This window comes from Lynx canadensis, chromosome F2 (assembly GCF_007474595.2).
Source record: "Lynx canadensis isolate LIC74 chromosome F2, mLynCan4.pri.v2, whole genome shotgun sequence".
Lineage (NCBI taxonomy): Eukaryota > Metazoa > Chordata > Mammalia > Carnivora > Felidae > Lynx > Lynx canadensis.
The window spans coordinates 44,223,267-44,250,752 of record NC_044320.2 but is presented as its reverse complement, the minus strand read 5'-3'; the positions used below and the strand labels follow the sequence as shown (position 1 = coordinate 44,250,752).

The following is a 27,486-nucleotide window of genomic DNA, read 5'->3' as shown; positions in this document are numbered from 1 at the left end:
GTTTAAAAGCAACTATCAGAATAACATCTCTGAATCAGGTGAAACGCACCCTCTCTTTAGGATCTCCGTCAATTTAGCTGTGATGTGTGGGAATCTGAATATGCCATTAGAAACTAAGGATCTGAATAAATACATTATTAGTAATTTCTTATTATTTTTTAAATACATCACTTAAAATAAATAAATTGCCTTGATTTCCATTTATCTAGGATCTCCACTAGTTTATGATCACAAAGGGGTATTTTCTCTAGAATACAGAAGGAGACAAAAACTGTAATTTACAACAGTGCTTCTCAAACGTCAACGCGTTTCAGAATCCTCTGAGAACTTGTTCAAACACAACTGCAGGGTCACCCCAGAGTCTCTGATCATGGGTTTGGTGTGGGGCAAAGAATGTCCCCTTCCACGAAGTTCCCAGGTGATGGCTACTGGTCTGCGAACCCACTTTATCTAAGTCATTCTGTACCATGTTCCCAAAGTGCTCCCTCACCCTTAGAAAGTCTGGTATCTGTGCAGAATATCACAATATCCTGATAAAAACAGAGCCACTCGGTTGATAAGCTAAACTGACCTATGAATTTTTTAAAAGGCACAAATTAAGAGAAATACCAAATATCTGTCAAATTGGCAAGATTATTCTTTTCAGGTATACCATATAATAATAGTCCCTGAAACTCTAACGTCCTGCCCTGTTCCTTTCAAAGGATTCAATGTAAATGTTGAAACACACAGAAGAAGGCAAATACATTTCAAGAAAGAGAGCTGCATTAATGCGAGAAATTACATGTTTTTCATGAGAATACTATATATATCATGCACTGAATAGATTATCTTAGCAAGCTCTCTGGAGTTTCGAGGATAAATTTTATCAGCCTATCACATTACTACTCATCTAAGATTATTGGTTGAAGAAACTGCTTGGCTGAATTTCCTGTGTAACTGAAACGATGAAAATATTTCATTAATATTTGTCTTTTGCTAGAATCTTACTCAATATGTCTGCTAGAAGACTGAAACCTTACGCCCCTCCTCCCAAACGACACACAAGCGCTCAGGTAAAGGGACAGCCAATTTCCCAAACTACTGTGTACCATTGTCAAAAGCCCTGGACTTTGTTTCTGATTTCAGTAATTATGCCAGAAAGGGTTTAAGTGTTATACATTGCATTATACGCATATGATCATGATAAACTGATTTATAATGCATGCAATTTTAACCACGACACAGCTAGCCGAAGTTGTATGGCCGAAAAACAAATGCATTGTGTTTCCTTCATGCTGAAAGCAGATACTTGATTCTTAAACATCATTTACCAAAACTTCTCCAAGATTCACTTATTTTTCCCCCTCATAATTAACATGCTCTGTGCATTATTTCCTTCCTTTAAGAACTCGGTGAATCCCAGTTCACCTCTCATCCACTCACTACTCATTAAGCAAACATTTGCTGATTGCCTACTATATGCCACGCTCACAGGTAGTCTGGAATGGAATTATTAGAACTAAGAACTCAAGATCGTAATGTAAATGGCAGCTTTATCAAGAAGAGTTGATGATGTTTAAGATGTCTATTTTAAACAACAAAGAAGAGTATGTATCTTGGGAGACATAAAAGGTTAGACAGAATTCATCTCTCTAGCAACATCCCCTACCAAGTAACAGAAAAATCAGTGGGGGGGGGGGGGCGGGGGGGGAGGGAAGCCTCTGAATCACTGAATTGAAGCCGCAATAACTAAAAAAAGCCAAGATGGACTTTTCTTAAGCATGTAGCTTATTATTTTATTCACCATCCTAAGTTTGGTGACCTTTCCCAGTTAGCAAATGACTGGAATGGGTAAAAGGGTGGGCGCATTCAGCGAAAAGGGGTGGGCAGATGACAGAGATGGGAGAAAATCCCATCGGGTGTCTACAGAATTTGGAAAATCCCATCAAATGTGCACAAAAAAACTCATCAAGCACCAGAGTGTAGAGCCCTTTTGTGTGGCTCAAACACTATCCCCCTTTTTAAGTCCAGAGAGCACCACGGTCTGCCTTTAATAATTACTGCTTGCATGTAAACTATGCTTTTTAGGGGCACACAGCACCTTTCCAATCATGACTACCACCGTCCTGTGAAGTAAAAGTCAGCAAGGCAGAATAATTGTCTCTAAGACAAAGAATGTGGAGCTGGGGCAGACAGTAAGCTGACTTGTTCCTTGTCACGCCACTAAGTGGAGGAACCTTGATTCACACCCAGGAATTGACATGCTCTACCCCCTGTGCTCTTCAAAAAGATGGCCTGATAAAAACACCACATATTAATCGTGCATAATATAAATCCAAGTTGTGAAGCAAAAGGTAAAACATCTTCAGCACTCACTGAGCAAGACTATAGCTGAGTGAGAAGACCATGGCCATCCAAAATCATTGCTAGTAAGTATAAAAATTTTAAACCAGCAAACAGAAGCAACTCTGTGGCTTAAAGAGATTCTCTTCTGCTCTTTGGAAAACACCGCCAAGTGGCTGAATTCTCCGAGAGGTTTTGATGGAAGGTATATTAACATCACATCGATATGGTCCCAAGTGCTTTACTCCCACAACGCGAGTAAGACGTAAATAAAGACGAAAAACAAATAGACATTCCCTTCAGCAGCAAACGGTTAAATAATACAGACAGGTAAACTCTTCCTCTCAGCAAAGTTCTTCGGAGAGACTCCTAAAGTGTACAAAATGGAAAAAGTTTTAAAAGTCTGGTTATGTCTACATTTACCGTTTTTTTTTGTTGTTGTTGTTGTTTTGTTTTGTTTTTTGTTTTTTGGCCATGTCATTCTCACAAGCAAATGCTGGTAAGGAAGAGCATGCCTGGGTAATTAACAGCCGGGCTCTGCCTCTGATTTCTATCACTCTATATTTTATAAACCAATGATAAGGAGTATTCTGGGAAGTCTAGAAGAAAACAGGGTGCTTTCTAAGAACACAAATTTTCATTTCCATCCCTTTAATATTTTCCTAGGCTGTACAAAGACAACTCATGCCAGGGCAGAAAGGAAGAAAATAAATGTTAACAGGCCTTTCAAATGAAGTGTTCCCATAAGCGCTGAGTGTACAGGTTCAGACACAACCATAATAAAGAGGAAACAATGCCCATCTCGCACGGAAAGTGTCAGAATCCAGGCCCTTCCTCATTCTGGTCATATCCTTGTCAGGACACATGTTAAGCATTTCAAATGCAAGAATATATAAATTGTTACCACAGAACCCTCAAATTTTATTATGTGTCTTCCTCCCAATAACCCGACAACCATTAAAGCAGACAAGTCCTGAGGAAGGCAGTGAAGTTAAAATCATACAAAGTTCAAATGTAAAGTAATGGGATGCTCAGAAGCGCAGCAACTGTCTTGCTCAAACTTCCAAATAACTAAGCACGCCCTCAAAATCATCCCAGCTTAGTAAGAATGGTTTGTTTATTTTGTCAAACTCTTTAAGACTCTTGTTAAAGCTATAAACACATGATAAAGATACCCTCTAATACCCCTTTTTCCTAAAGAGCACTTCTGCCCATCTAATTACATAGCTCTTAAGGCCAAACTCTTTACAGTATCATGTTCTCGTCGGTTCTTTCAAAATTATATTCTTGCATGAGCAGCAAGTACATGACACGATGTTAATAAACCACACAGAATTAAAAGAATCCCTCTAATAAAGTGAGTACACTTATCGTCCAGCCTTTAAAAAAGAAATGTGGAAAACAGAAATGAAAGCTTCTAGAGAAAGCATCCCACAATTTTAAAAATCAACTGCTTCTTTTTAGGGAGGGAGGGGGCATGCGGAAAAAAGGTATCTGCTTTCCTACAGTGTCCCCATCGTCTGGAATCACTGTGTCTGCAGGCCTAGAACCTTCCTGGGGCAGAATCATGGGTGCCCAATAGTCTCACTACCAAGAGATCTGACTTTTTTTAATTTTTATTTTTTAACCACACAATGTTGGTGAACAAAACGATCTGGTCTGCCAATATGCTGGACATATCATCTGCTTTCCAATTTTCTACTAACCTGAGACATTGGAAAATCCTATCTGGGCTTCTGATCAACAAAAGATAAGCAGGTTTACCGCTTTCCCAAAGCCTAGAAAGGTGCTGTTTTAGTTAGCCTGTACAGCTTTGACAAGGAATAAATCTATGATTTCTATCAGACTTTTCAAAATAATGACGTTAGCCCCCTGATGCCTATTAATCTCACTGCACTCTTTCAAAAGGAGTAGAAATACACAGAGAACTACCCATCCTAACCTATTTTATCCAAGATATTCTTGATGATTAAGGCTAATGCTGTACCATTTTTATTTTTCAGCAAAGAGAACAACTCTACTTCAAATTCAAACATCCCCCTTTAAATCTTTCCATCTAGCTTCCATTACAAAATATCCTGTCTTCAAGCCACAACATCCTCACCCCTCCTCAAAAAGAAAACAAGAAAGGAATCCAAAATCAGACAAACCAGAGCATCCTTCCTCTGCCATTTAACTAGATCTATGTGTCCTTGGGCGCAAAGCTTAATTTACCTGATCTTCAGGTTTCAAACAGATCACGTGGTCACAGAAACCATTTACAGAACAAGGGCAGTGAGACATAGAAAGTATATAAGGTGCCTAGGCATGGGCCAGTTATCAATAATAGGCTGCTCTTCCTATACTATCAGAGATTTATTCTGTTCAGAGATGGCAGTTATATATTCCCTTTGAGATTAAGAGGATTTCCTGATTCCTTTGATTGGAACTCTATGGGTTGAAAAACATAATTAAGCTAGACATTCTCAGAAAGTACATTTACATTAATATTAATTAATGCAAACAGCTGTTTGAGAAAGCCAGCCAGATAAACCTGCTTCTTGGTCAGGTGTGAAATCCTATTGTTCTCAAGTTATGAGTCATTTAAGTTAATGACTTATTCCACTAGATACAGTGAGCTACCCAAGAACCACAACAATACACAAAGAAACCGCTTTCGAGAAATACTATACCCACTCTCGCACACAGAAATTAAAATTTAATAAACAAAAAATGAACGTCCTGTCTTCGGTATAAGAACAACAAAGTAAAAAATGTTAAGTTACATTAACGAAGATCCAATCTGATGCAACATAAGACAGGCATGGGTTTCTAATAAACACTAGATTGGCCCATTGCCCACCCTCCCGCTACGTCATGGACTTCTAAGGCACCCAGGTACTCCCTCACCTCTGGGTTCCTTTACCTGTCTCCTGTCTCCAGGCTCTCATTACTCTACATCCTAATTACTATGTCCTTCTCTACCTGGAGCTCTACAACTCAAAACTCCTTGAGGGCATGAAGGGAACCGAATCCTAGTCATCCGGTCCTTGGCACATTTTCAGCAACCTACCAATGCCTACCACCCGCACTTCCTTAGGACAGTAACCTTTCCATTGCCATAGCCTTGCATTATTCAATCTGCTTAGCCCTCTAGTGATTAACCACAGTGAGGTTCTCTCATTTCCAAACAATTAGAAGGCAAATCTGATGGCATACCTCTGCCACAGGTCAAGTGACTATTGCTAGAGAATTTTCTCCCACATCCCTCTGCAGTCCTGGTGTAAGAAGGGAGAAAGCATACAGTAAGAGCAATCCAGGGTGGAATATGAAAGACAATAAAGTAAGACTGACACTGGTATGGTAACGTGTATATGAGATTTAGCAGTGGCATGGTAAAGAGGGTGGCCTGGAGAAACTTCTTTCTTTAATAAACCACCTGAGCAAGTTGCTTAACCTCTATGAGCCAGTTTCAACATCTGTAAACTAAAAGCATTTGCCAGATCAACCTTCCAGCTCTGAAAGGTATTTGTTCCTCTGATGACTCAGAAGGCTGTTCAGAATATTATAGTTACAGCATCTTCTTTGCAAACATCAGATGTCAGCGTAATGATGAGACGGTTAATAAACATTTCTAGACTATATAATGCCCACCAAGCGGAATGTTTACTCTAAGAAGTAAAAGTAAACTAGTTGTCTTATGAAATCATCAGAAATGATCACCACCACCACCACCCCCCAAAAATTAAACACTTGTCTTTTTCAATAGACCATTAACTACACAGAAAGATGCCTTGCAAAAGTTTCCAAGTGTTATTGAAAATATATAGAATGAAAAGGTCAAGGACTCAAAAATATTAACAGAAAATAACTGAACAAGAAAAAGGAGGTGGTGCCAGAGATTGAAGGGAAGCCGGAACTACTAAGTGACAAAGAAGTCACGCCTGTACAATCTACATTTATAATTGGGTATCTGCAGCTTATACAGTCTTCTTTTAATAGCTGGCCGGAGGCTTGTTTGATACAGCAAAGAGTTAGCCCAACACAACGGAAAATCAACCTGCAAGGTAAAACTGAGTGACAGTGGCTGGACTGTTGTGTTTTTTGTTGTTGCATAAGAGCATTTATAGATTAATCTATTTAAAAGAAAATAACCAGGTGCATTACCCAAATGTTCAGTTACCAGGGACACTAACAGTTGTCTGTCCGTGGCAATTTCATTTCTGTTTTTTACACAAATCATCGCTTGCAAGCACTGATGTTAAAAACAGAAAAACAGTCTAGTACACAGTGGCTATAAATGCCAAATCAATTTTCAGCAGATAATAAAGTCCATGTTTTACAATCAGCAATGCACTGTTTTACTACCCAAAAATGTAAGCTAATAATATATAGCTCTACTAAATGGAAAATGCAGATATGCTGTTAAAAAACGGGCCGGCTGTGAGAAGATGGATCATTTCTGCAGGGACCTTCTTAAAGCTATGTGTAAGTGTTTTGAAAATATCACATGATGTGGCCATGTGTTAAAAATTACAGCCAGTTAAGTTCTCTGCTAAGAAAAATATGTGGGCAATTTATGAAATGCACTCCAGGATGGAGATGTCTTAAGTAAAACCAGATTTTGAAAACAAACCTTTTTTTTTCTTTTTTTTTTTGGAAACTTGAACTTAAAAAAAAAAAAAGTTCCAGGCACATCTGGAGAGCAGGACCATTGAGAAAGGGTGGTCTGACCTAATACTAGCCATCTTCTGAAAGAACAGCACTATTTCTGGGCTACACTCACTGTGCTCGCTTATTGTCCTTTTAAGGAAACAGTCCTGAAAGCATTTTGTAGGTCAACATATGGTCTTTGATAATATTATACGCAGATTGATAAAAATATAAATGTTTCAGAAAGCTCAGAGGCATCTCCTCCCGAAACAATATAATGTCCAAGGTCTCTCAGCCATCTCACAAGAAAACATTTTCCTTTTCTTAAACACAAGGATCTAGTTGTTACAAAGTGACAGGCAGTGACATGATATTTCCTTATATTAAGTTCAATCATAAAAGAAAAAGTTTTATCTATTTCTTTAAAGCAGGAGCGGTCTCCTTTAACTTTTTATAGCTCATTTTGTTAACAGTATGCTATCAACAGCTAAAGCATGTTTTTTTAACCAAAATAGTTCTAGAAATCCTAAACTGAGACTTTTTTTTTTAACCTACCCACCCCCACAGATTGGTATGTCTTTGAATAAGTTCAGTCTGTGCACATTTGTTTCCAGGAATCCCCATTTTTATGAAAAAAGGTCCCAAATCTGAGAATTGTTGCATCAAGTTTGACACAACCAGGAACCAGGTCTGACCATGACCTACCGAAATAATAATAATAATAATAATAATAATAATAATAATAATGAGGAGGAGGAAGAGGAGGAGGAGAAGAGGGAGAAGAAGAAGAGGAGGAGGAGGAGGAGGAGGAGGAAGAAGTTGTTGATATATATAAACACGTAGTCAAAGAAAAACAAAAAACAGCGACAATATCAGATTACCCAAAACACATCCTTTTAATCTACTACACATAATGTCTCATTTAAAAATATAAAATCTGTCCCAGATGGTTAAAATTGTCCATTAATATAAGTACATATGTATGGACGAAAATATGCTAAAAACATATTAAGAGGCAGTCCATCCGTTAGGAGAGTTTAAAAAGTGCAGATGGGTGTCAAAAATAGCCAAGTGTCAGATCTGCTCAAGTATCGCCATTCTGGCACATGCTTATAGTCACAGCTGTTAATATATTCTCTGCATCCAAGTACAAGGTTTTCTAACACAGTTGATGAGAGAGAGAGAGTGAGAAACACTGCCACTCTTCAGGCTACTGCTTTAGAACCAGTCAGATATTAACGACTTAACACTGAGACAAACTTATCGGTGATCCTAAAACTTTATAGTTCAATGTATTTTCAATAAGGATGCTTTGAAGATGACTTTAAAATCATGTAAGCACGTAAGCAGTCGGGGCTGGCAAGGGTCCTAACTAATCTCTCTCACCTATTATCGCTTACAAATGGCTTTGGGCTATTAAAGGGTTTTAACCAAAACAAAACATAGACTCTTCAAAATGCTGGTAAGTCAGATCATGCACTATATATTAAGAGCATAAACACAAAGACGACTCAAGGTATGACACAAAAATCAGAGGAAACTGTGCTACAATATTCTGGTGGAATAAGGAAAAAAAGAAAACCACGCAAGTACTTTTTCACACTGATTCCCCATCACATACCCAACGCACATTGCATCTTTAGTTGTGCGGTGCATATAAATCAAGATGAGAGCTTAAAGAGTTAAAATGACCTTTCAAAGACCTCAGTCATTGTCTTTCTGTAAATTGATTTTCCCCATATTTCAGCTACATACACTCCTTGTCTACTGAACTAATGAAAAAGTGCACTTCTGTCACAAATGCATCCTTTCTGCACAGAGATCAATAATGAAGAGGACTACAAGACACATCCTGAAGGGAAAAACATTCTTCAAACAACTGGCAATACCTACACACAACTGTGGTTGCAGAAAACTGGCAGCTAATGTTTCAAAACACCATCTGTGAGGTGTACAAGCTCTGTGACCAAGCACAGTCTCTTCTGCCTGTCCTACCCAAATAATCTGCACAAATCAGCCAGCTGGAGGATCTCTCTCTGCCCTGTCTTTTTTAGCTGGGGACAGGCTGCTCAAAGTAGGTTCACGGCAATCCAGACAGTTCTTGAGAAGAGCAAGAAGCAACCCATTCTCCATCAGGCGCCCCCCTCCCCCCGCCCCCAGCCTTCTCCCTCCGTAAGCAGAGACTTCACTGGCCATCATCACGGAGACACTCGAGGCTCCAAAGATAACATGCTTCAGAGGAAACTGACACACACTAAATTTCCAGGACCACAACAGCTTCAGTAATCTAGCAGACTTTTCATTTTTAATTCATCGATTTCAATTATTTGCCTTATGACATCTAAGGACTGTGATTTAAGGCAAGACTGAAATCGTTTGCAGTTCCAAAGCTCCCTTCACTTTCTCTGACATAAACAGCTTTTTAAAGAGACCTTATCCCAGGATTCTGCCACAATCTGAAAACTCTCTCCACCGATGAAATTTCCAGGATACAAGGTACACATGACAGTCACAAAATCCGTAACAGAAGCGATACTTCTTACTTGGGCTCAATGTGGCTGTACTTTCCCCTCAGCCTTTAAAACACACCTCCCAAATTCTGAAAGCAAAGCCTTCACACCCTGTGCCCCTGTATCTAGATCTCGATGGCTCTCCTTATGCCACCTTCCCCTCCTCACCTCTGCCACCCCCCCCCACCGCCCACCCATGTAAATTACAGTGCAGCGTGGGGCAGAAGGTATTTTCCATGCATAATAAAAAGTAAGCTTTCTTCATTTCAAATCAGAGAAAGAAAGCAGAGCAGGGCTAACTCACCAGGCATCCTTGTTGAATCCAGCGTCCACACGGAAAGTGACTCTCTCCTAAAATCAAGCGCGATCGGGGCTCATGCCTCCTGTTCTGGAATGAGCGCCGGCAGAGAGAGGAGGGCCGTCAGAAGGGGCTGGGGCGGCATAGCCCGAGGCAGGGTGCTGGGCGCGTGCGCCTGCCAGGCGGAGACAGATGGAGAGCTGACACTCCGGATTGCACTTGGAGCAGAAATGTGGATGATGACAGGAGCACATGTGGCCTTGAACCCAGCCCTGTCTCCTCAGGCAGAACAATGACAGGGATGTGTGTGCAAAGTATCGCAACCCCTACCTCCCCTTACCCACTGTACCTCTCTGGGCAAGTTCCAGAGCACCAAAGAACAGAAAGTAAAATGCAGAATGATAAGCTAAATGCTGAATAATTCATTCATCACCACCCCCATCCCGTTACAAGTTAACCCTTATTTTGCCAAAAGAATGGAAAGTAGACGGGCCCCCTACCACTGCTCACAATGAAACGCTTCCCTTCCATCTTCTCATGTTAACAGCCATAATTGGAAACTCTATTTAAAAACCGACGTAGGCACCAACCTCAAAGCTTGTTTATTGAACTGGAAATCCAAAACAGTATAAAAACATTTTTTTAAGACTTTGTATTTTGTGCCAGTTTATCCTACTGAACAAAGTATCCGAATCATTCCCTTTGTCAGCTTCTCAGTAGTATGTGTAAAATAGAACACTTTTTAGAAGCAGAAGCAGACCACTTTTATTTTACTAGAGTGCTTTTAACCCCCTGGGATCCCTGCGTTGATGTGCTCCAAACATTTTCAGCTTACTCTCTTCTACCTTGCATAGAGATCCATGGGAGATGAAAACAAAATCTTCACTGTAAAGCCTTTTCAAAAGCTGAACAATCACATCCTCCTGATTTCTGATTTTTTGCACACCCTTAAATGTTTATCCTTCCCATGAATAACACATACCCAGCCAGGTTCAATGGACTCTTCCCCATAAGCTTTAATGGACACCATGATATATAAAACTACAAGCCTTTGTTACAGTGCTTTATCTAAAGCTGGCTATTTTCCTCTCAGCGGTCCCTCCTTAGTCCTTTGTAAAACATCCTTGCCTCATAGGAGAAACACACGCCTGCCTGCCTTGCATGCCTTTTCCAAACACACAAAATGCCAGGCAGAAGGAAAATGCTGTTCGCTTCTAAAACTCTTCCTCAATTTAACACTTGCAAATCTTCCCTGGGTCTGTGTGTATTTGTTTTAACAACAGGGCACAGGATGAGACAGATTCCTCAGGCTTTACCTTTCCATAGTATGGTCAATCCACTATAAACACAGAAACAATTCTACTCTGGAGCCTCTGCCCAGCCAGCAAGCTCAATGCATATGATGGACAGGAGCATCCCCTTTAACTCTTGCCATCCCCTCGCGATCTTCAACGTGCCCTTTGCTTCTTCTAGAGTTTCCGTATGCTTTTAGCCCTTGTCAGATTGGTTTCTCCCCCCTACTTGCTGCCTCAAAGAGATCTCAAAAACCCATCTGAAAACAAGAGACAGTGACTGTGATTTCTACCTACTCACCCTTCCTACACCTCTTCCCAACAGCACATGCAACCTGTTTCAAAGTACACCCACATACATGCACATACCCTACACAGACTAAAAATAAATCATCTTTGGTAAACAGCGTCAATCAATAAGAATGTCTACGGCCCCTAAATACTGCACCCAAGAAGCATGGCTTCATCTAGTGAACCCCTCAAAAATCCATCATTGTCAGAGACAACTTGTAAAAAGACTACAATTCATAATGATTACTCTGTTCTGTCACTAATAGTATACTGCACCCTATTTATGAGGCCAATCTTTTTGTTCATCTTAGTTAGATGTCACTTGTAATGAGGTTCTGTGTAATGGATTTCAGTACAGTTAAGCACCAAGCTCAAACATTCTTATGACAGAAAGCTTTATAGCAGGCGCGAGTGTGATAATCAATTAAGTCCTGCTATAAGGGCCTTTATGGAATCCAGCATCCTGAGTCTGTAGATGTTCATTTCCAAAGAGAGTATTTCTTTAAAGCCACTCAATGCTACGTGTCGTTGATTTTTTTTAATACTATACCTACATTAGAAAGAAAACATTTTCACAGTGGGAGACCCAACTTTCATCAATATGCATGATGAATCATTTCTGGAATAGAAAATCCTATGACAAAAATGCAATACACTTTAAGAAAACTGGATGATATCCACGTTTAAAACTGGGTCTTAATATTGGTATACCGCAAAGTCCTAAACCATTGCTCAGAACACTGAACTTCCATATGCCGTGTGATTATGTATCTTTGCTATGTGTAAAAAAGCTTTTTAAGCTGTTCTCTGGCTACAGTAATTGCCACTTTAAATTGATCCACGTCAACAAAACCCAGATCCCTGGAGATTCTCACCTAGAAGTCTGACTGCGGAATGGACCTAACTGAATGTGTGCGCATCTGAGTCCAGCATTTTCTCAAGGAACCAGCCTCCTCCTCTTATGCTTTAATCCCTGAACAGGGAGACCTGGATACGTACTTCTATATAGTTACTTAGACCAAAATAACTTTCCCTTTAATAAAAGAAAAAAGAAAGAAAGAGCAAGCTTAAAGAGCCAAGATCTCTAACCTCCACCCTGTATAATAAAAATAGACAATCAATACCGTGATGAACGCATGTATGTCGGTGAAGGGGAAAAAAATAATATGCACTGAACATGTACTAAGTTTTCTCCAGGACAAAAACACTGTCCTGCATCACCATTAGGAAACATACTTTTAAAACTGAAAATAGGGGCACTTGGCTGGCTCAGCCAGAAGAGCACGTGACTCTTGATCTCAGGGTTGTGAGTTCGAGCCCCATGCTGGGTGTAGAGATTACTAAAATAAATAAATAGATAAATAAATAAACAAACAAACAAACAAACTTAAAAACAGAAAAAACCCTAACATATATTCAAGACAATAATAAAGACTACATTGTTGACCAATCACGCACTTCCTCGGGAGAGCCATGTCAGTTAATGCACGTCTTTTAATTAAGAACACAGAGCATTGTTAGGGCGATTTTTGGGAATCGTCTAAACAATCACTTTCCGAAGCGGTAAACTGAGTCAACAACCTAATGCCAGGCTCTCCGTGCCCCCACCCCCAACCCAAATACATCAATTGGTCTTTGACAATAAACTGAGATCCTTCACTAGGAAGGCACTATGGTATTTACTGCATTCCTCTCAGGTATCTATCACTTATTTCGAAGACAGACCGGCCCTATAGTGCAGATTCTTCCTTTGTTCGAGCCTGACTTACCAATGGGGACTATATGAGTCTACTGAAGCCGTCAGCAGTTCATAAGAGCTCTCTACACTGGTGATGGGCCAATGCCAGTTAGAGGTCTTCCACAGGTCTTCTCAACTCTCCCCTCTGCTTCTAACGGGCTGCTGTGATACACTGTGACTTCACACAGTGGGTATTAAGTGAGTTAATTCAAAGGAGCTGAAACCTCATTGATCCTAATTGAAAGCAATACACCCAACCAAATACTTTCCTACCCCATCTGCTCTGGCCTGCCACCAGCTATTCAATACAAGAGAATTAATAGTTTCAGATATTCTAACCGACCCAATAAAGGCACTCATTTAAGCAGGGCTGCATTAACAAAGTGAAAAAACAAGGGCAAAATGGGTTCAAATGGAGCATTTTACTCCTAGTTGGCTTTAACAAAGCTGAATAAGGCTTATTCTGACTTTTTATGTGCAAGACTTGATAAACTGAATGAGAAGGCACTCAATGATCAGCCAACGAGCATTGATGAATGGTCATTAAGACCCCCCTGCTCTTAGGGGAGACCCTTCCACAAAGTGGCACACCAGCTTGAAAGGGCGGACTCGCTAATGTCCAGATTTCTCCGCTTGCTTGTTCCACTTTCAATTTCAGACCACTGGCCACCAAATGAGGCTGACATATTGGAAAATAATGTTTTATGGGCGAGTGGTAAAAAATAAAATGGAGGCATTAGCTCTGCTTTCAAATTCAAATCTGCTAGTTTTGTCAGACCCCAAAGGTTTTGATTTTCCACCCAGCTGGAAGCTATTAGTGTTTTCTAAAGGCATCCCACTGACAGGGCAAACCTACCTAATGTGTGAGCTGTTGGGCTAAGGGAGATGGACCTCTCTTTTGGATGATTTCCTAACTTCTCATCACTTTGACAGTCAATTAAATAGATACAACACCTAATAAAAATGTACATTAATTTGTTTCTGCCACTGAAAGACACGTGAAACTGTATTAAATAAGAGCCATGGTAGATTGTCTTCTGACAAGGTAAAGCCAATTATACTCTGCAAGAAAGCCAACTGGTTTATGTCTGAGTTAGGCTACAACATAAGATATGGCCAGTGACAAAGAAACGAGTGGGGTGGGAAAAAAAAAATTAAGTTAAAAAGTTCGCTGAAGTATTCCATAAAGGTAAGAGGTTATCTGTCGCTTTAACTCCTTTTCTATAAACGTCTGTTGTAAACAACCAGGCACATTCACGCTATTTCCCTCAAATATTTCCTTTCGGGGAAATGACTGGCAAGCATTTGCGCCTCAAGGTTCAGCCAGCCCACAGAAGAGCTCGCAAGAACTTCACTTAAATGACAAAGGAACAGGGGACATGACCACCATCTTAAGAATTGGAAGGGTGTGCAAACATCATGGGGTCAAGGGTGATTCAGGACTAAGAGGGCCTAAGTGCTAGCAGTAAGATGGAATCAAGCAAAAGAAAGCATGCTGGATGGAGGAAGCTTGTCTTAATAGGTGATTATAACAGACATCACAGAGGCAGAAAAGATTCACTGCCTGGATCATTTGCAACTAGATGTCAAAGCACCATACGACACAGTGTCCCATAGAGAACATGCTGCATGGTCTGTTGAGAAATCCTCATCTACCAGGGCAAGTGGCAGGTGGAGAACTAGAAGTCATGACCCCTTCCCTTCACCTATGACATGTCAAACTCAAGGACTCAGGTCACTTTGAGTTTTGTTATCTCCATCAATGAGAATGAGTTAATAACGTGCCTTAGAACTGTAATCTGAACGCTCCAATCATAATGCATTTTTCTATAGCAACGATTTCCTGAACTGCTAAGCCAAACAGTCTCTATGATTTTTTTCCCCCCGATCCTCAATGTCTACAGAATAAAATGTTCCTTATATCATTCCAACAATTTTTCAAGCAACGTATTGGACTCTTAACTCTGGGTGAAGTAGAGTATTCTCTACATAGGAATGAAAAGATGTGTATTAGTAATTTGAGTATGTAGGGCACATGTATGTGTGCTTCTGCAAAAAAGAAATCCGTTTAAGATATCACTTGCTAGAAATAAAGCAAGTTTATATTTGCAATTACTAGAAATTGTCTCTGACAGGGCCAACGCCTTTAAAACATCACAGTATATTGTAATTCTTTTCTACCAACAACTTTTGACTTTTGATGCCAAATATTCCAAAACGGTCTGAAAGGCTACAACAGATTTATTAGCATTTGCATTCCTTGGATGCTATATTATTTACATGCAAACCTCAAGCCCAACTAATACCGTTAAATACAAATTACTCCACAGGCACCAGCAAGGGGTTAAATCATTTTAAAATTTTTACAGGAAAACACTTCCTTGGTAATCCACAAGGCTGAACACTAGCTACATTAACTCTGTCTTTTCAAATACGAGCGTTTTCATATAAAAGCAATCAATCTTAGCAAGTACACACTTGCGTGCAAACCTGCAAGTAAGTTACCACCTCTACTTTCCTATTTTTTTTTTTTTTTAGCTACGCAAAGCACTCGGAGAATCTAGAAGACGCCCCAACTGCCCATCCCTTATCCGTCTGACAAGGACTGTAACACTATATGGAAAACCTTTGTTTCAATGTCACCACCTCCCCATCCTGACTAATGGCGAGTTAGTTTTGTTAAAACGCAAGGGTTCTGGCTTACGCTCCAGTGCACTTCCCCTCCTCCCAGCACCAGAGACAAAACCCGCCGCTCGGCTCCGTGCAGGCAGCCATCTGGACAGCTTTCCCTCAAAGCCCAGCCCACACCACACTGCAGGCAAAATCGGAGGGCTCGAGAGCTCTGTGGGGCTATTCATGACATACCAATTTCACATTTTCTGCTTGTACGCTCGCAACAATAAATGCTAATGAGGACTATGAATGACAATTTTAAAGACAATAAAAAGGTCTCCAAATCCCTTGCATATGGAGACACTGTTTTCAAAACTTCACCTTCTGTTACAGAGCTGTTAGAGTCGAAAGGAGAAAAAAAGAATAACCTAAGGAAAACAATAAGATGATCAAAGCACAACTGAATCCTTAAGATTTCCAAAGAAAGCAATCTGTGTAAGCCCAGGGAACAACAGATCTCACCACCCCCAGGAGCAGCCCTATGAATTTATGAGGCACCCTTAATCTCCACTACCTTTGCCTTCTGTACACATGCAGCTTAATAAAAGCAGTTCCTGTTAAATGCTTGACTTTTTCTTTTTTTTTTTTTGGAACCTGGGAATTCTAAGGGCAGCATTTGTCCAAAAATAATTATAATCATCATCATGATACTTGGGCATAATATTTAACATTCCACGTATCTTTAGATAAATGTCAAAGCAAACTGGTTCTCGGGGCGCCTGGGTGGCGCAGTCGGTTAAGCGTCCGACTTCAGCCAGGTCACGATCTCGCGGTCCGTGAGTTCGAGCCCCGCGTCGGGCTCTGTGCTGACTGCTCAGAGCCTGGAGCCTGTTTCCGATTCTGTGTCTCCCTCTCTCTCTGCCCCTCCCCCGTTCATGCTCTGTCTCTCTCTGTCCCAAAAATAAATAAACGTTGAAAAAAAAAAATTAAAAAAAAAAAAAAAAAAAAAAGCAAACTGGTTCTCTTCTGATCACATCTCTTCTTAAAAACAATGCAATGATTCTGGATGGTGAAATTACAAGTCATGCTTATTTTCCTTTTTAAATGTTTCTGTTTTCCAAATCTTCTAAAATGAGCACATATTACATCTTGAACCAGAAAAAAAAAAAAAAAACAACAATAAATATTACTTTCAGTGCAATGGAAGAACTGAACAAAAGACAGGTAAGTATTTTGACCTAGAAAGGAATTAAACCATTTTACACAACAAAAATAAAACAAAAGATTCATTTTCCTATAAATTGTATAAAGGGTATCCATTTCATTAACATGGATTAAGACACTTTCAACAAAATCCACCAGGTGGAGCAAATACACAGCAATAAAAAAAGTCCCAGAATTTTTTTCATCACGTTCTTTTTTCACATGACTTTTTTTTTTACCCCAACAAACTCTCCACTTCTTATCTCTCCACATTGCAAATTATCAAAATCTATGCACACACACACTAATTTGCCACATTTGTAAACAAATGCAAACGTACTCAAAAATGATTTTTTGCTACCGTGCATTCCATTACAAATTTTCATTCCAAAACCGCTTGATGTGTTCAAATATTACCCAGTGTAGTATATCTGCTTTTTCACCAAGGTACATTTTTTAATTAGGGTTTTACTCTGACCCTACTGGGTTTCATCATGCATCCCCCTTCCCCACACAAGACCAGGCAGAATAGAATTTAATGCTGTATATCCTGAAACCCACGGAACAGGAGCTAAAACCTATGAATCTCAGCTCAATTCCTTTACTCTGTCTGGAACTTTAACTTCTCACTGACTTTTTATAAGATTATTCCTAATTGCATGTACCGAAATCTTATTAAAATTTCGGGATACTGTGACTTTTTTTATCCATTACAGCAAAACGTCCTGTTTTCGTTCCTGACACAAGCCCACAGCTACTAAGAGAATATGGATTTTTTTTCCCCTTCTTTTTTCTAGAGTTATTCACCTCCTCCCAATTTCTTCTCCCACAGATCTATTTTTTTCCTTGCCATTTCACTCCACACCTTCCAGAGCACACTCCACGCAAGGCACCAACCCCGCTTTCTTGTTCGCATTTTCTCCTGTGATTCCTGACGCCACCTGCAAAGCACAAGTCTTCTCCATTCACTTTTCGGAGTCCTCCAAGTTTTTCTCACATTATACACCCTTTGCTGCCAAGGCTTAATGCTGCAAATGGCACTAATGTTACTTGCATTTAAGAAAGCTCCCGTTGGATAGAACGACCAAAAAGTGACAGAGCTTGAAAGGAGGGGGCGCCCAGGGTCTGTCACGTGCAGGGGGACACGGGTTAGGAATGTGGAGTGTGGCTTAAAATGTATTTATATATTTTCTTTCTTCCTATTTACATTGACGTTGAAAAGAGAAATCCTCTGAAAGAAATGCACCAGGCGGATACATAAATAAACACGCACATGCCCAAGGATACACATAACACTTCCGAGAGAGCTGTCTATGCTGGTGCGTAACAGACCATGGGGATGCCAGCTCCCTCACAAGCCGCACGGGGCTAATCCAACGATTTAAATGATCATATACTTTTCACTGGAGTGGTATACAAACACATAAAGGATGGACACTATCTCCATAAATACAATGTGAAAAGAAAAAAAAAGAAGTTTTTAGAATCACTCCTACCCAACTCTTCCCTACAGAGTCCAATTCCTTTCCTCTTTGCAAAGAATGGAATCAATTCCCCGGAGCCACGGTCGTGCGCATGCACGGCCAAGATGTATCATTATGGCACGCACGTGAGTGCATCTTCTAAAGGGTAAATGCCCTTCAGTCTGCATGACAGAATCCGCATGAAGTAGTTGGAAAAACCAAATCACTGCATGTGTAGTCACACTTTCCCCTCCCTTTGCAGGAAACCACCCCCCACCACCACCACCTTTGCTCCCCCACCCACCATGCGGACATTTCATCAGCTCACACTGTGGATAAAGAACCTGCTGGATTTCCTCTTGGTGCGATAACATCTTGTTATACTCTGGGGATCTCCCAAATGCCTCCATCTCCAAGCATTCCTCAGAATATTTATCCTATACGATCCTCAAACTGGCCACACATCGCTGTCCAAATATTATTTCTCGCCACCCCCAGCTTCATCAAAGGGTGTGGCTCTTCCCACAGCAAATGTTCAAGTCCATATTCAAATTCCAAGGACAGGGAAAAAAAAAAAAAACCCAACCTTAAAAGTTCTAGCACCTTCGCTTCAAGATGGACAATGCTCATGGACAGATGAAGATTCTAAAACTGCCTCATCAAAACAACCTCTGAACTACGAGTTCCACGCTGAGCTACGAGTGAGTCTGACCTAAAAAGGCAACACACGTAGGACAGCATATACCAGGAATCAGGAAAATAGGGACACGCTAACTAAGCCCAGTGCTCCACTGGTTAATAGCTGTCGCCGTTGACAGAGATCATGCTTCAGAGCAAGGCCGGAGGATGAAATGAAAGAGCCCAATTTTTAAATCCGTTAAAAAAAAAAAAAAAAATGAAGTGTATCTGTGGGTATAGCCCAGAAGGAGAGAGCAGGGACACAGCACTGGCAGGAACCTCAAATTCCTGACCAAACCCTCTTGCACACAATGCCTCCAGAAAGAAAGGAACCCAGGGCGGGAGCCAGCCTGACGCTGGCGGACAGACAGGGCTGGCCTTGCAGGATGTCAGAGCGCCAGGCGGCTGCGAGAGATACTGGGTTTTCACACACTCTCAGGCTGACTGTTTTGCTCTTCAGGTAATTAAACAAGGAAGCAGGGCTCGGGGTATGAGCCTGACCCTGAAGCTGTGGCTCCACGGTTCTGCATATCAACTTCCGCAAGAACTGCCCCGGGCATCAACACAACATTCGCCTCTCACTCTCTCTCGTTTCCTTCTCCACCTCTTCCTAAAGCTGACCCAGAAACAAATCCTCCCTACAAAAACATCCACAGAAAGGTCTGAGTCTATTTGTAATAAAAACCTCTGTGCTGTGGCTGTTCCCGGGCACTACCCCCCAAATTTTCAAAAGCAAAACAATTAACCGAAGGCAAGAACCTCATAAAAATTCATATACGGCACATCTATGGCCAAACCCTGGTGTCTTCATGAAGATGGGTTATTCAAAGAAAATAAGACCCAAATAATAAGCCTGTTTTCCTTAGCATGTGTTGATTAAAGTGTAGATCTTCAAATTCTAAAAAGCTCCCCAAGAAATGATTTTGATAGTCCAGTTCACAAATTAAACAATTAACATTGTTATTTTCCAGTTTTGATAATGGACACTGTGGCAAAGTAAATACCACTTATGATGTGGGTTATTATGCTTCTTCAAAAATCTCACTGAAACAAAACTCTATTGGTGTACAAAGAAAGTCACCATGAAAACTCAGGAACATAAAAATTATCCCTTAAAAGAAACGAAAGTGGTACATTTATACACACACACACACACACACACACACATTAAGCGATGATTAGAATCATATAAATAATATATTCTTCCTTCATCTCAAAATCCATAGAGTAAAATATTGGCTGAAAGAGACAGAGACCAAAGGAGAGAGGAATACAAAAGCGTGCCTGCTTGTCTGTGTTCAACACAAAGAACATTAAATGAAAACAACTGGCATGCTGCCAAATTCCTATAGAGGCAAAGAGATTCAAATAAATTGATTTCACGCATCACACTGACCTGGGATCAGTGTGCAGGCTGCAATAAGCTCAAAGCTCCATGTGGGGTAAAGCCCATTAATGCTATCAGACCCCTCGAACACGACCAAGAGAAACTAAAAATAAATGCAGACGCCCTCAAAGACCAGCAATTTTGCCTGAGAAAATCACTTTCCTCTTTTCCTAATAAAAATAACGGGATCTAAAGGTGTGCAGCGCCATTTAAATTAACTTAAGAAAATCACCCTTTTTAAAAATACAAATGTAGCTCCTGAAACCCATATAATACCTATAAATTGGAACTACATAAACATGCCGCCCCATGATATGAACACAGATACCACTCTGCAACAGAAGTTTCTTCTGCCATAATTGTCTCCCATGCTACTCCCCTTGCATCGTTAGACGGCCAGGAAATCGTTTTTATTTTTAATAGGACAAACACTGGACCCTTCTTAGTATTAGTATTTTCCTTCCGTGGCTTCTAAGGCAACCACTCCCTAGCTGTCCTAAATCCGCCCACTCCTCACAAAGGCAAACATTACAGGAGTCTAGCTTCACATCACATTCTAGAGGACCAAGCCTTATGCTTATTTTGGGCATGCTTCAAAACATGGGGGAAACAGCAGTAGTTTGCCTTTACCAGCTTCTACCTAAACTGGTGGCTGTCCGCTCAGCTCAGCGTCATTCCCGTCCCCCCCTCATCCCCCCCCCCCCCGCCCACCCTCACCCCGCAGCAGGTCTCCTGGTGACAACCTGCCACCGCCTCCCCCCCCCCCCCCCCCACCAAACTCACTACACAGACCAGACTCTCTGGCGCCACCTCAGGCCGTTCTCACTTAGAGCCCCGACTGTTCAACTTCACATAGTTCTTTTCTTTTCCTGTCTCCAAATTACAACCCCAGGAACCCAATGGATTCCAGGTGTTTAAAAATTTAAAGCATATAATTTCTGTTCCTCTCTACTTCTTGAGTCAACTTGAGTCTGAACCCCGTGTTTCTACACACCCATTACCTTTACAAAAAGGAAGAAATGACTAGGAGTAAAATTTTCAATGCCACAACGGATATCCCAACAGCTATAAAATCGGCCAACACAATATTGTATATATAAACATTGTGTGCGGGTGTGTGTGTGTGCGTGCATGTGTACACACATCATATTTTTAAGGATGTTTGCACACGCACACATATAGGAACGAAAGAACTCAGCATGGTGTTTGCTACCTGATGCTATAAATCCAGGATTTGCATAGTATAACATTAAGTCATTTTTAAATGTGTGTCTTTGTCATGCACTTTTGCTTTCAATATGGATCTTCCATGCTGCAATGGTTCACTGCCAGCAGGCCGCAAACAGAGCCCGCATGCCCAGAGGAGAGTAAGATCGTACTGCGATGGGGGTGGGTAAAGGCCGAGACGCTATGGATCTGCCACATATGCTCAAGGGTTTAAGTCCAATAGCCTTTTCCATTGGTAATCTGGATCTCAGATTATTTTGTCATATTATTAAGAGCCCCCATAGAGATATATAAGGCAAAAAGCAGAGCTATATTCTCTTTTAAAACAAGTGCTTTCTGCTGATAGCAGATGAAAAGAAACAAATTCTTAAGCAGTGGTTGTTGCTGTTGCTGCTGCTGCTGTTGTTGCTGTTGTTACTATTATTATTATTATTATTATCAGTTTCCTTTAAGATATTGACATCTTTCTAGTTTTGGACTTGAGAAGTCTAGTCAACCAAGATGCGAGTTCTCAAAGAATTAACTTTTAGTAACAATAGTACATGAGGTAAGAAGGTAGAAACAGAGGTGAGAGATGTCTCAACTACTTAATAAAGCTGAATTCCTTGCCTTCTCTCTCACTATTGGAAAACATCATCATGAGATGAAGAAGGGGGAACGAAAGTAGAAAACTACTAGTTTTAGTAGAAACGAAATCACAATTTAGGCTACCTCAAAGGATTCTGCAATTATACGGAAAATTATTTCATTTTCTGTGGTCTTTCAAAAACACAAACACCCTCATTTGCCAACGCCTTCTTGGAAACTTACAGAACAAGCCAATAAGTATTTGTAGCAATTGCAAGAGTAGATACTGTGGGGTGGGCACCAGCAGCGATGTTTCCAGAACCATGGCCACAGATGGTAAATATTTTGCTACCCCTCTTTCCATGTAGTCAGGCAGGCAGTCAAAGACTTTCAAAACTCCCTTCCCAATGACTAGAGTGCCAACCAGTATTACACGACATTTGTGTTAACTCTCAACTTTTCCTGGCACGGCTCATCCTTATTCATCTGTGCTTCTGCACAAGTCCACTAAACCTAAAACTGAGCTGGCTACAGGAGGCATCAACTCTCTGGAACCCATAATTCAGGGTCCTCCTTCATTTTGAAATGTTGCAGGCTTTAAGAGGTCTCTTGCCAAATGGTAACATACGCAGTTTATATTTGCCGTTTTCCTAAAGTTAGATTGTTTTGTTTTGTTTTTTTTTTAATGTGCCTATCAAGATGAATTCTGCTTAGGAAGTAACATTCACCTAAAAGTTAAAAAAAAAAATCCAGATCAATTAGAAGAAATAATAAATTGAAAGCACTTTTTTCCCTCTTTAGTCAACAAACTGTTTTAGAAAACACCATCTCAAGTTACAATAAACACAGAAATCATGGCATAGCTTTTACTCTTAACTCCAAGTATTGCTCAGCTTATAACAGATGTATTATGAAACATGGCAAGAAGCACTGCAACAAGGAGAGGTGGGAAAAAAATTTGGTACTTGATCATTTGAGATCTTCAGACCCCAAAGCTATCAAACAAAGGTTTCCACAGCCAGGCTGATTGATCCCCGCCCAATCCCATACCCAAAGACGTGAAAAACATTTTTTTTTTAAATATATAACACAAATTCTTATTAACAGGCACCAGAGGAAAGAAGAAGAAAAAACAAACCTTCACAATTATAATTTATAGGGAAAACAGAAGAGTGATTTTTTTCTTTCTTTCTTTTTTTTTTTTTTTTGGTAAGTAAATGGCAAAATCAAAATATTTGTCTGTTCCTTACCTTGACAATATTCAAGTTCCCTTTTTTCCGGCAGTCACCTATTACTAAACTCAGTGCTCTCCAAGTGTTTCTTTTGACAGATATCATTCTCCACCAATCGCTCTGCTAATTTCCTCTCTCCTTTTCGGACTGGGACAGATATTATGTTCACCAGCCCAGAGATCAATCTTTTCTATTGACGACAACAAAGGGGAAAAAAAAAACGCATATATCACAACCAGTCTGAAGTATCACACCCGTCCACTTAAACGATAATACTACATACCAGTTTGTTTGTTCGTATTAAGAAACAGATACAGCTCTTCTAAATTTTAGAAGTGCCCAACAAAAACAAGTTCCATTTTCTCAGTTCCTGTAATGACGTGCTCTAAGAGACTCTTAAAACTCCAGTCATCTGACTCAAAGCTGGATGCCTTCTCAACCTGGCAACTCCTCTTCCTTTGACTGGTTTAAAACATATGTACATCAATACCTTAAAACAATGTGTTCGATTTTACCTTGTTCAATAAAATATTAAATAATTTGTCATTGATCATGGTTTCTTTAGACAATGTTTTGAAACATTACGTGTTTATTTTATTTTATAGAATAGTACATGCAAATTAAATTCTATTCAAACAAAGTGGTGTCCACGTTGTTTCACTGTTCTGAAATTTAAACACTGCCATTATTTGCTCAATAGTTTTTTAAACAACTGATAATAATCACAAGTAACCTGTGTAGTTTTAAAAATATTAGTAACAACAATTATTGGTGAACCACTTTACCAAATCAACCAACTTCTACTACTTTTTTTTCTCTAAAGTAATCAAAATCCTCTCATTTTTCCAGCTAGATTTGGCAGCTTTAGAATTCATTCATTCATCATTCTCAAATACTTATTGACTGCCTATTAACTCGCCCATTCTTACTACAGCCACTATGTGTAGAAAAAGTATCGCTCTTTAATTCTTATAATTTATGAACTATATAACTCAAGCACAATCATATGCACAAAAGGGAGGAACTCAGTAAATGCAAAGGAATAAAGATTTATAAAAGCAGTCTCAAAAAAGTATTACTAAGGCCATTGCTATATTTTTTTAAGAAACCAAAGTACCCTCTAGTAATTAAAACTGGTGAATATAATCTGATGTATATAAACAAGCAGATTCCATTAAAACAATCAATACCCTTGATAGGTGACATTATGACTCTATCATGCAATCAGTTGTTTTTTATTCCTTATGGTAAAAATTAAATAACATTCAGGAAAATTACAGTACTAGGTATTTTTTCGTTGAAAATTGCCTGGAGACTCAACAAAGATCAGTAAAAACACCCAAGCCGATACTTGGAAACATTTAGCTTACCCTGTAACCTAACAAATCATAAAGCAAAATTTTCAATTAAGAAAATGACTGGAATACATAGATACATGTACGCATATGTAAATGGTCCCATTCCGGGGGGTGGAATGGGGTGCAAGGAGGGAAGACTGGAAGTAAATACATCTAGATGTTAAATAAATGTTCCTAGAAGATGGAGATATGGGTACGTTTCTACCCAATCCTATTTTCCAATGTTTCCATACTAAGGTAAGAATATTTATAAATAGAGATTAAACAAACATTATGGGGGAAGAGAAGAAAATGGCTACTTTTCTTAGATTCAATCATGATGTTGATATTTTATAATATTTTGCGCTTCAGCAAACACTGACTAAAGTCATCAGAGGAACTGATAAGAGTGGATTGTACCTGTGTGGGCCATAGTTCATAATCTCCACTGGACAAATGAAAGAGCCAAAGCACCTATAAACCCTCTGGAGTCTGAGTCTATTTCTTCCTTCTTGTGACTGCTAAATAGTGATAGCTACGTTTATTAACAAAATGGTGTCGTAGATCTCAGTGTTGAGGCACATAAGATTACTGTGTGGACAAACTTTCTTTAAAAGATCATTTCTCAGTCACAAATGATTCCCCTTCCCCTAGGTAGAATATACTGTGTCACTTTTTAGCTTGTGTCTATTTTAGTCAGAGTATTCTGAAGTGAATGGAGGAAAGTTGGCAGGAAGATAGTGTTACAAAATACTTTAAATGTGCAGCGTGTTTATAAATTCTCAAATGTTAACATGGCATAGAAATACACATTCAAATAATATACAGCGTATACCTAAAGTTACCCATGAGGATTTTCCCCACTAAACTAGTTTCCATATGAAACACTGTATCAAAATCAACAGAATAATTTTTTTTAAAAAAGCTAATGTTTAAATTTTTAAAAATAATGACTTTGGAGTATTATGTTCATGCTTTATGCATCCAACACATTAAATGGTCTTCCAAAATGAAATAATAAAAAAATAAATAATGGCACTGAACATGATTAAATATACATCCAGATATCTGTGATACATATGCCACACTAAAGACTGTATCACCTGCGAATCAGAGGAAAATTTCTTTATCTTTAATCATCGCTTTGTTCAGATCCTCAGCTTTCAAATGTGTTATACATCATTATGAGGGGAACATACACTGAGAAAAGTTTAAAAGCTAAGCTCCACCAAGAGTAGAATGCCTCAAACAATTTGTAGTTCTACAAGAGTGTTATTAAAAAGGCTCAACATGTTGTATTACCATGGAAATTGTGGAAAACATACATTCCCAAACAAATATTACTTTTTCTCAATGGTATGAAGTAATGAAAACCACATGTGTAAATCTACGATCCGTGCAGTAGTTCAAGCTGCAGCTAATAGAAAATACAGAAAGTGAACTCTGCTATATAAAGGATTCTTGTTACAGAAATATAATGCGAAAACCAGATGCAGACAGAAAACCTTAATCACAGATGGGAATGTAATCACTGGCATACAGAATACTTTTTTGATCAATCTTAACCATATGCGCAATGTATTTATTTTCTAAGGAATGCAATAACTTGAGAGAACCTTCTATTTGAATTCAGTTAACCTCATATTTATAATGCTTTTATCTTACTCCCCCATCCCTTCAGCGTGTACACCGAGCCAAGGTTTTAAAAGGAAGAGTTGCTAGCCTTGGCAAATCATTCTTGTATCAGTTTATCTTTCAAAAATTTAATAGGATGTAAAGACTACAACACATCAGAATCAACCTCAAAAGAGACCAAGTGTAGTTCTCCATTACGGTGCTTCTCAGTCACTGCCAGGAATCCCTTCACTGCCTAAATACATTTCTCTAGAGAATTATATCAACGTTTGGGGTCATTTTTCCTTTAGTAAATAATATGCGTATAGTTATTCCACAAATGAACCTTTTTAAACACACTTCTCTATCAACCTGGCTTGAGTCAGACCTTAACTTTTCTCTTTCCTTTCATAAAAAGATTTTATAATAAAGACCGTCCGTTCGCATTAATAAAAACACCATTAGTTTTGTATTCCAAGGGGAATTATCACAAAAGGAACCTGTTCTATCATATCTGACTTAATTATCACCTTAATAAGTACAGTCCCTGACACTGGATGGGAACTTACCTTTGTCAAAGCCTCCATGATCTCATTTGCAGGACAAATCCTCCTATAACCCCCTAATCTGAAGTGGTCAACCAAGCACCGTGCATGCTGCACTTCAGGACGACGCGCAGTGGCCAACAGGAAGTGATTGGGACATTATGTTATTTGAGTGTCGTTCATCACAGCACCAGCTTTCCTTAAGCTTCCATGACAAACTCATGCAGATTCTCCTCCTCTGTCCTAACTACTCATCCCCTGAGACACATGTAGAAAAACATAGTCCTTAGTCTTGTGCCATTCTGCTACTCAAGACCCCCATAATTTGGCACTAACCCTACACCTTTCAGCCCCTGTTCTGACCATGCCCTGTAAGGGTGGAGCTCTTTCTGGGGTAACCCCCCCCCATATAATCCATTGTCTCATCTTTATGGCTTTGTCCATCGACCTCAGGCCTCATTCCAGAGATTGTTGCATATGCCCGGCTCCTTCAAAGACTAAGGTTTCATTCAAGTACAACCTTCTCAGAGATGA

General features: G+C 39.7%; 1 protein-coding gene across 2 annotated transcripts in view; it reads right to left on the bottom strand.

Moving 5' to 3' along the window:
- Positions 1-27,486, bottom strand: part of RUNX1T1 (RUNX1 partner transcriptional co-repressor 1) — a 167,450-nt gene that overhangs the window by 92,595 nt on the left and 47,369 nt on the right. Inside the window, exon 1 of one of the 2 annotated variants that reach the window (XM_030304071.1) lies at positions 9,772-10,412. The exons of the other annotated variant lie outside the window; for it this stretch is intronic. Within the exon in view, the coding sequence (XP_030159931.1) occupies positions 9,772-9,778 (7 nt within the window). The 5' untranslated portion in view covers positions 9,779-10,412. Of the gene's footprint in view, positions 1-9,771; positions 10,413-27,486 lie in introns of those variants that run through there. 2 annotated transcript variants of the gene reach the window in all.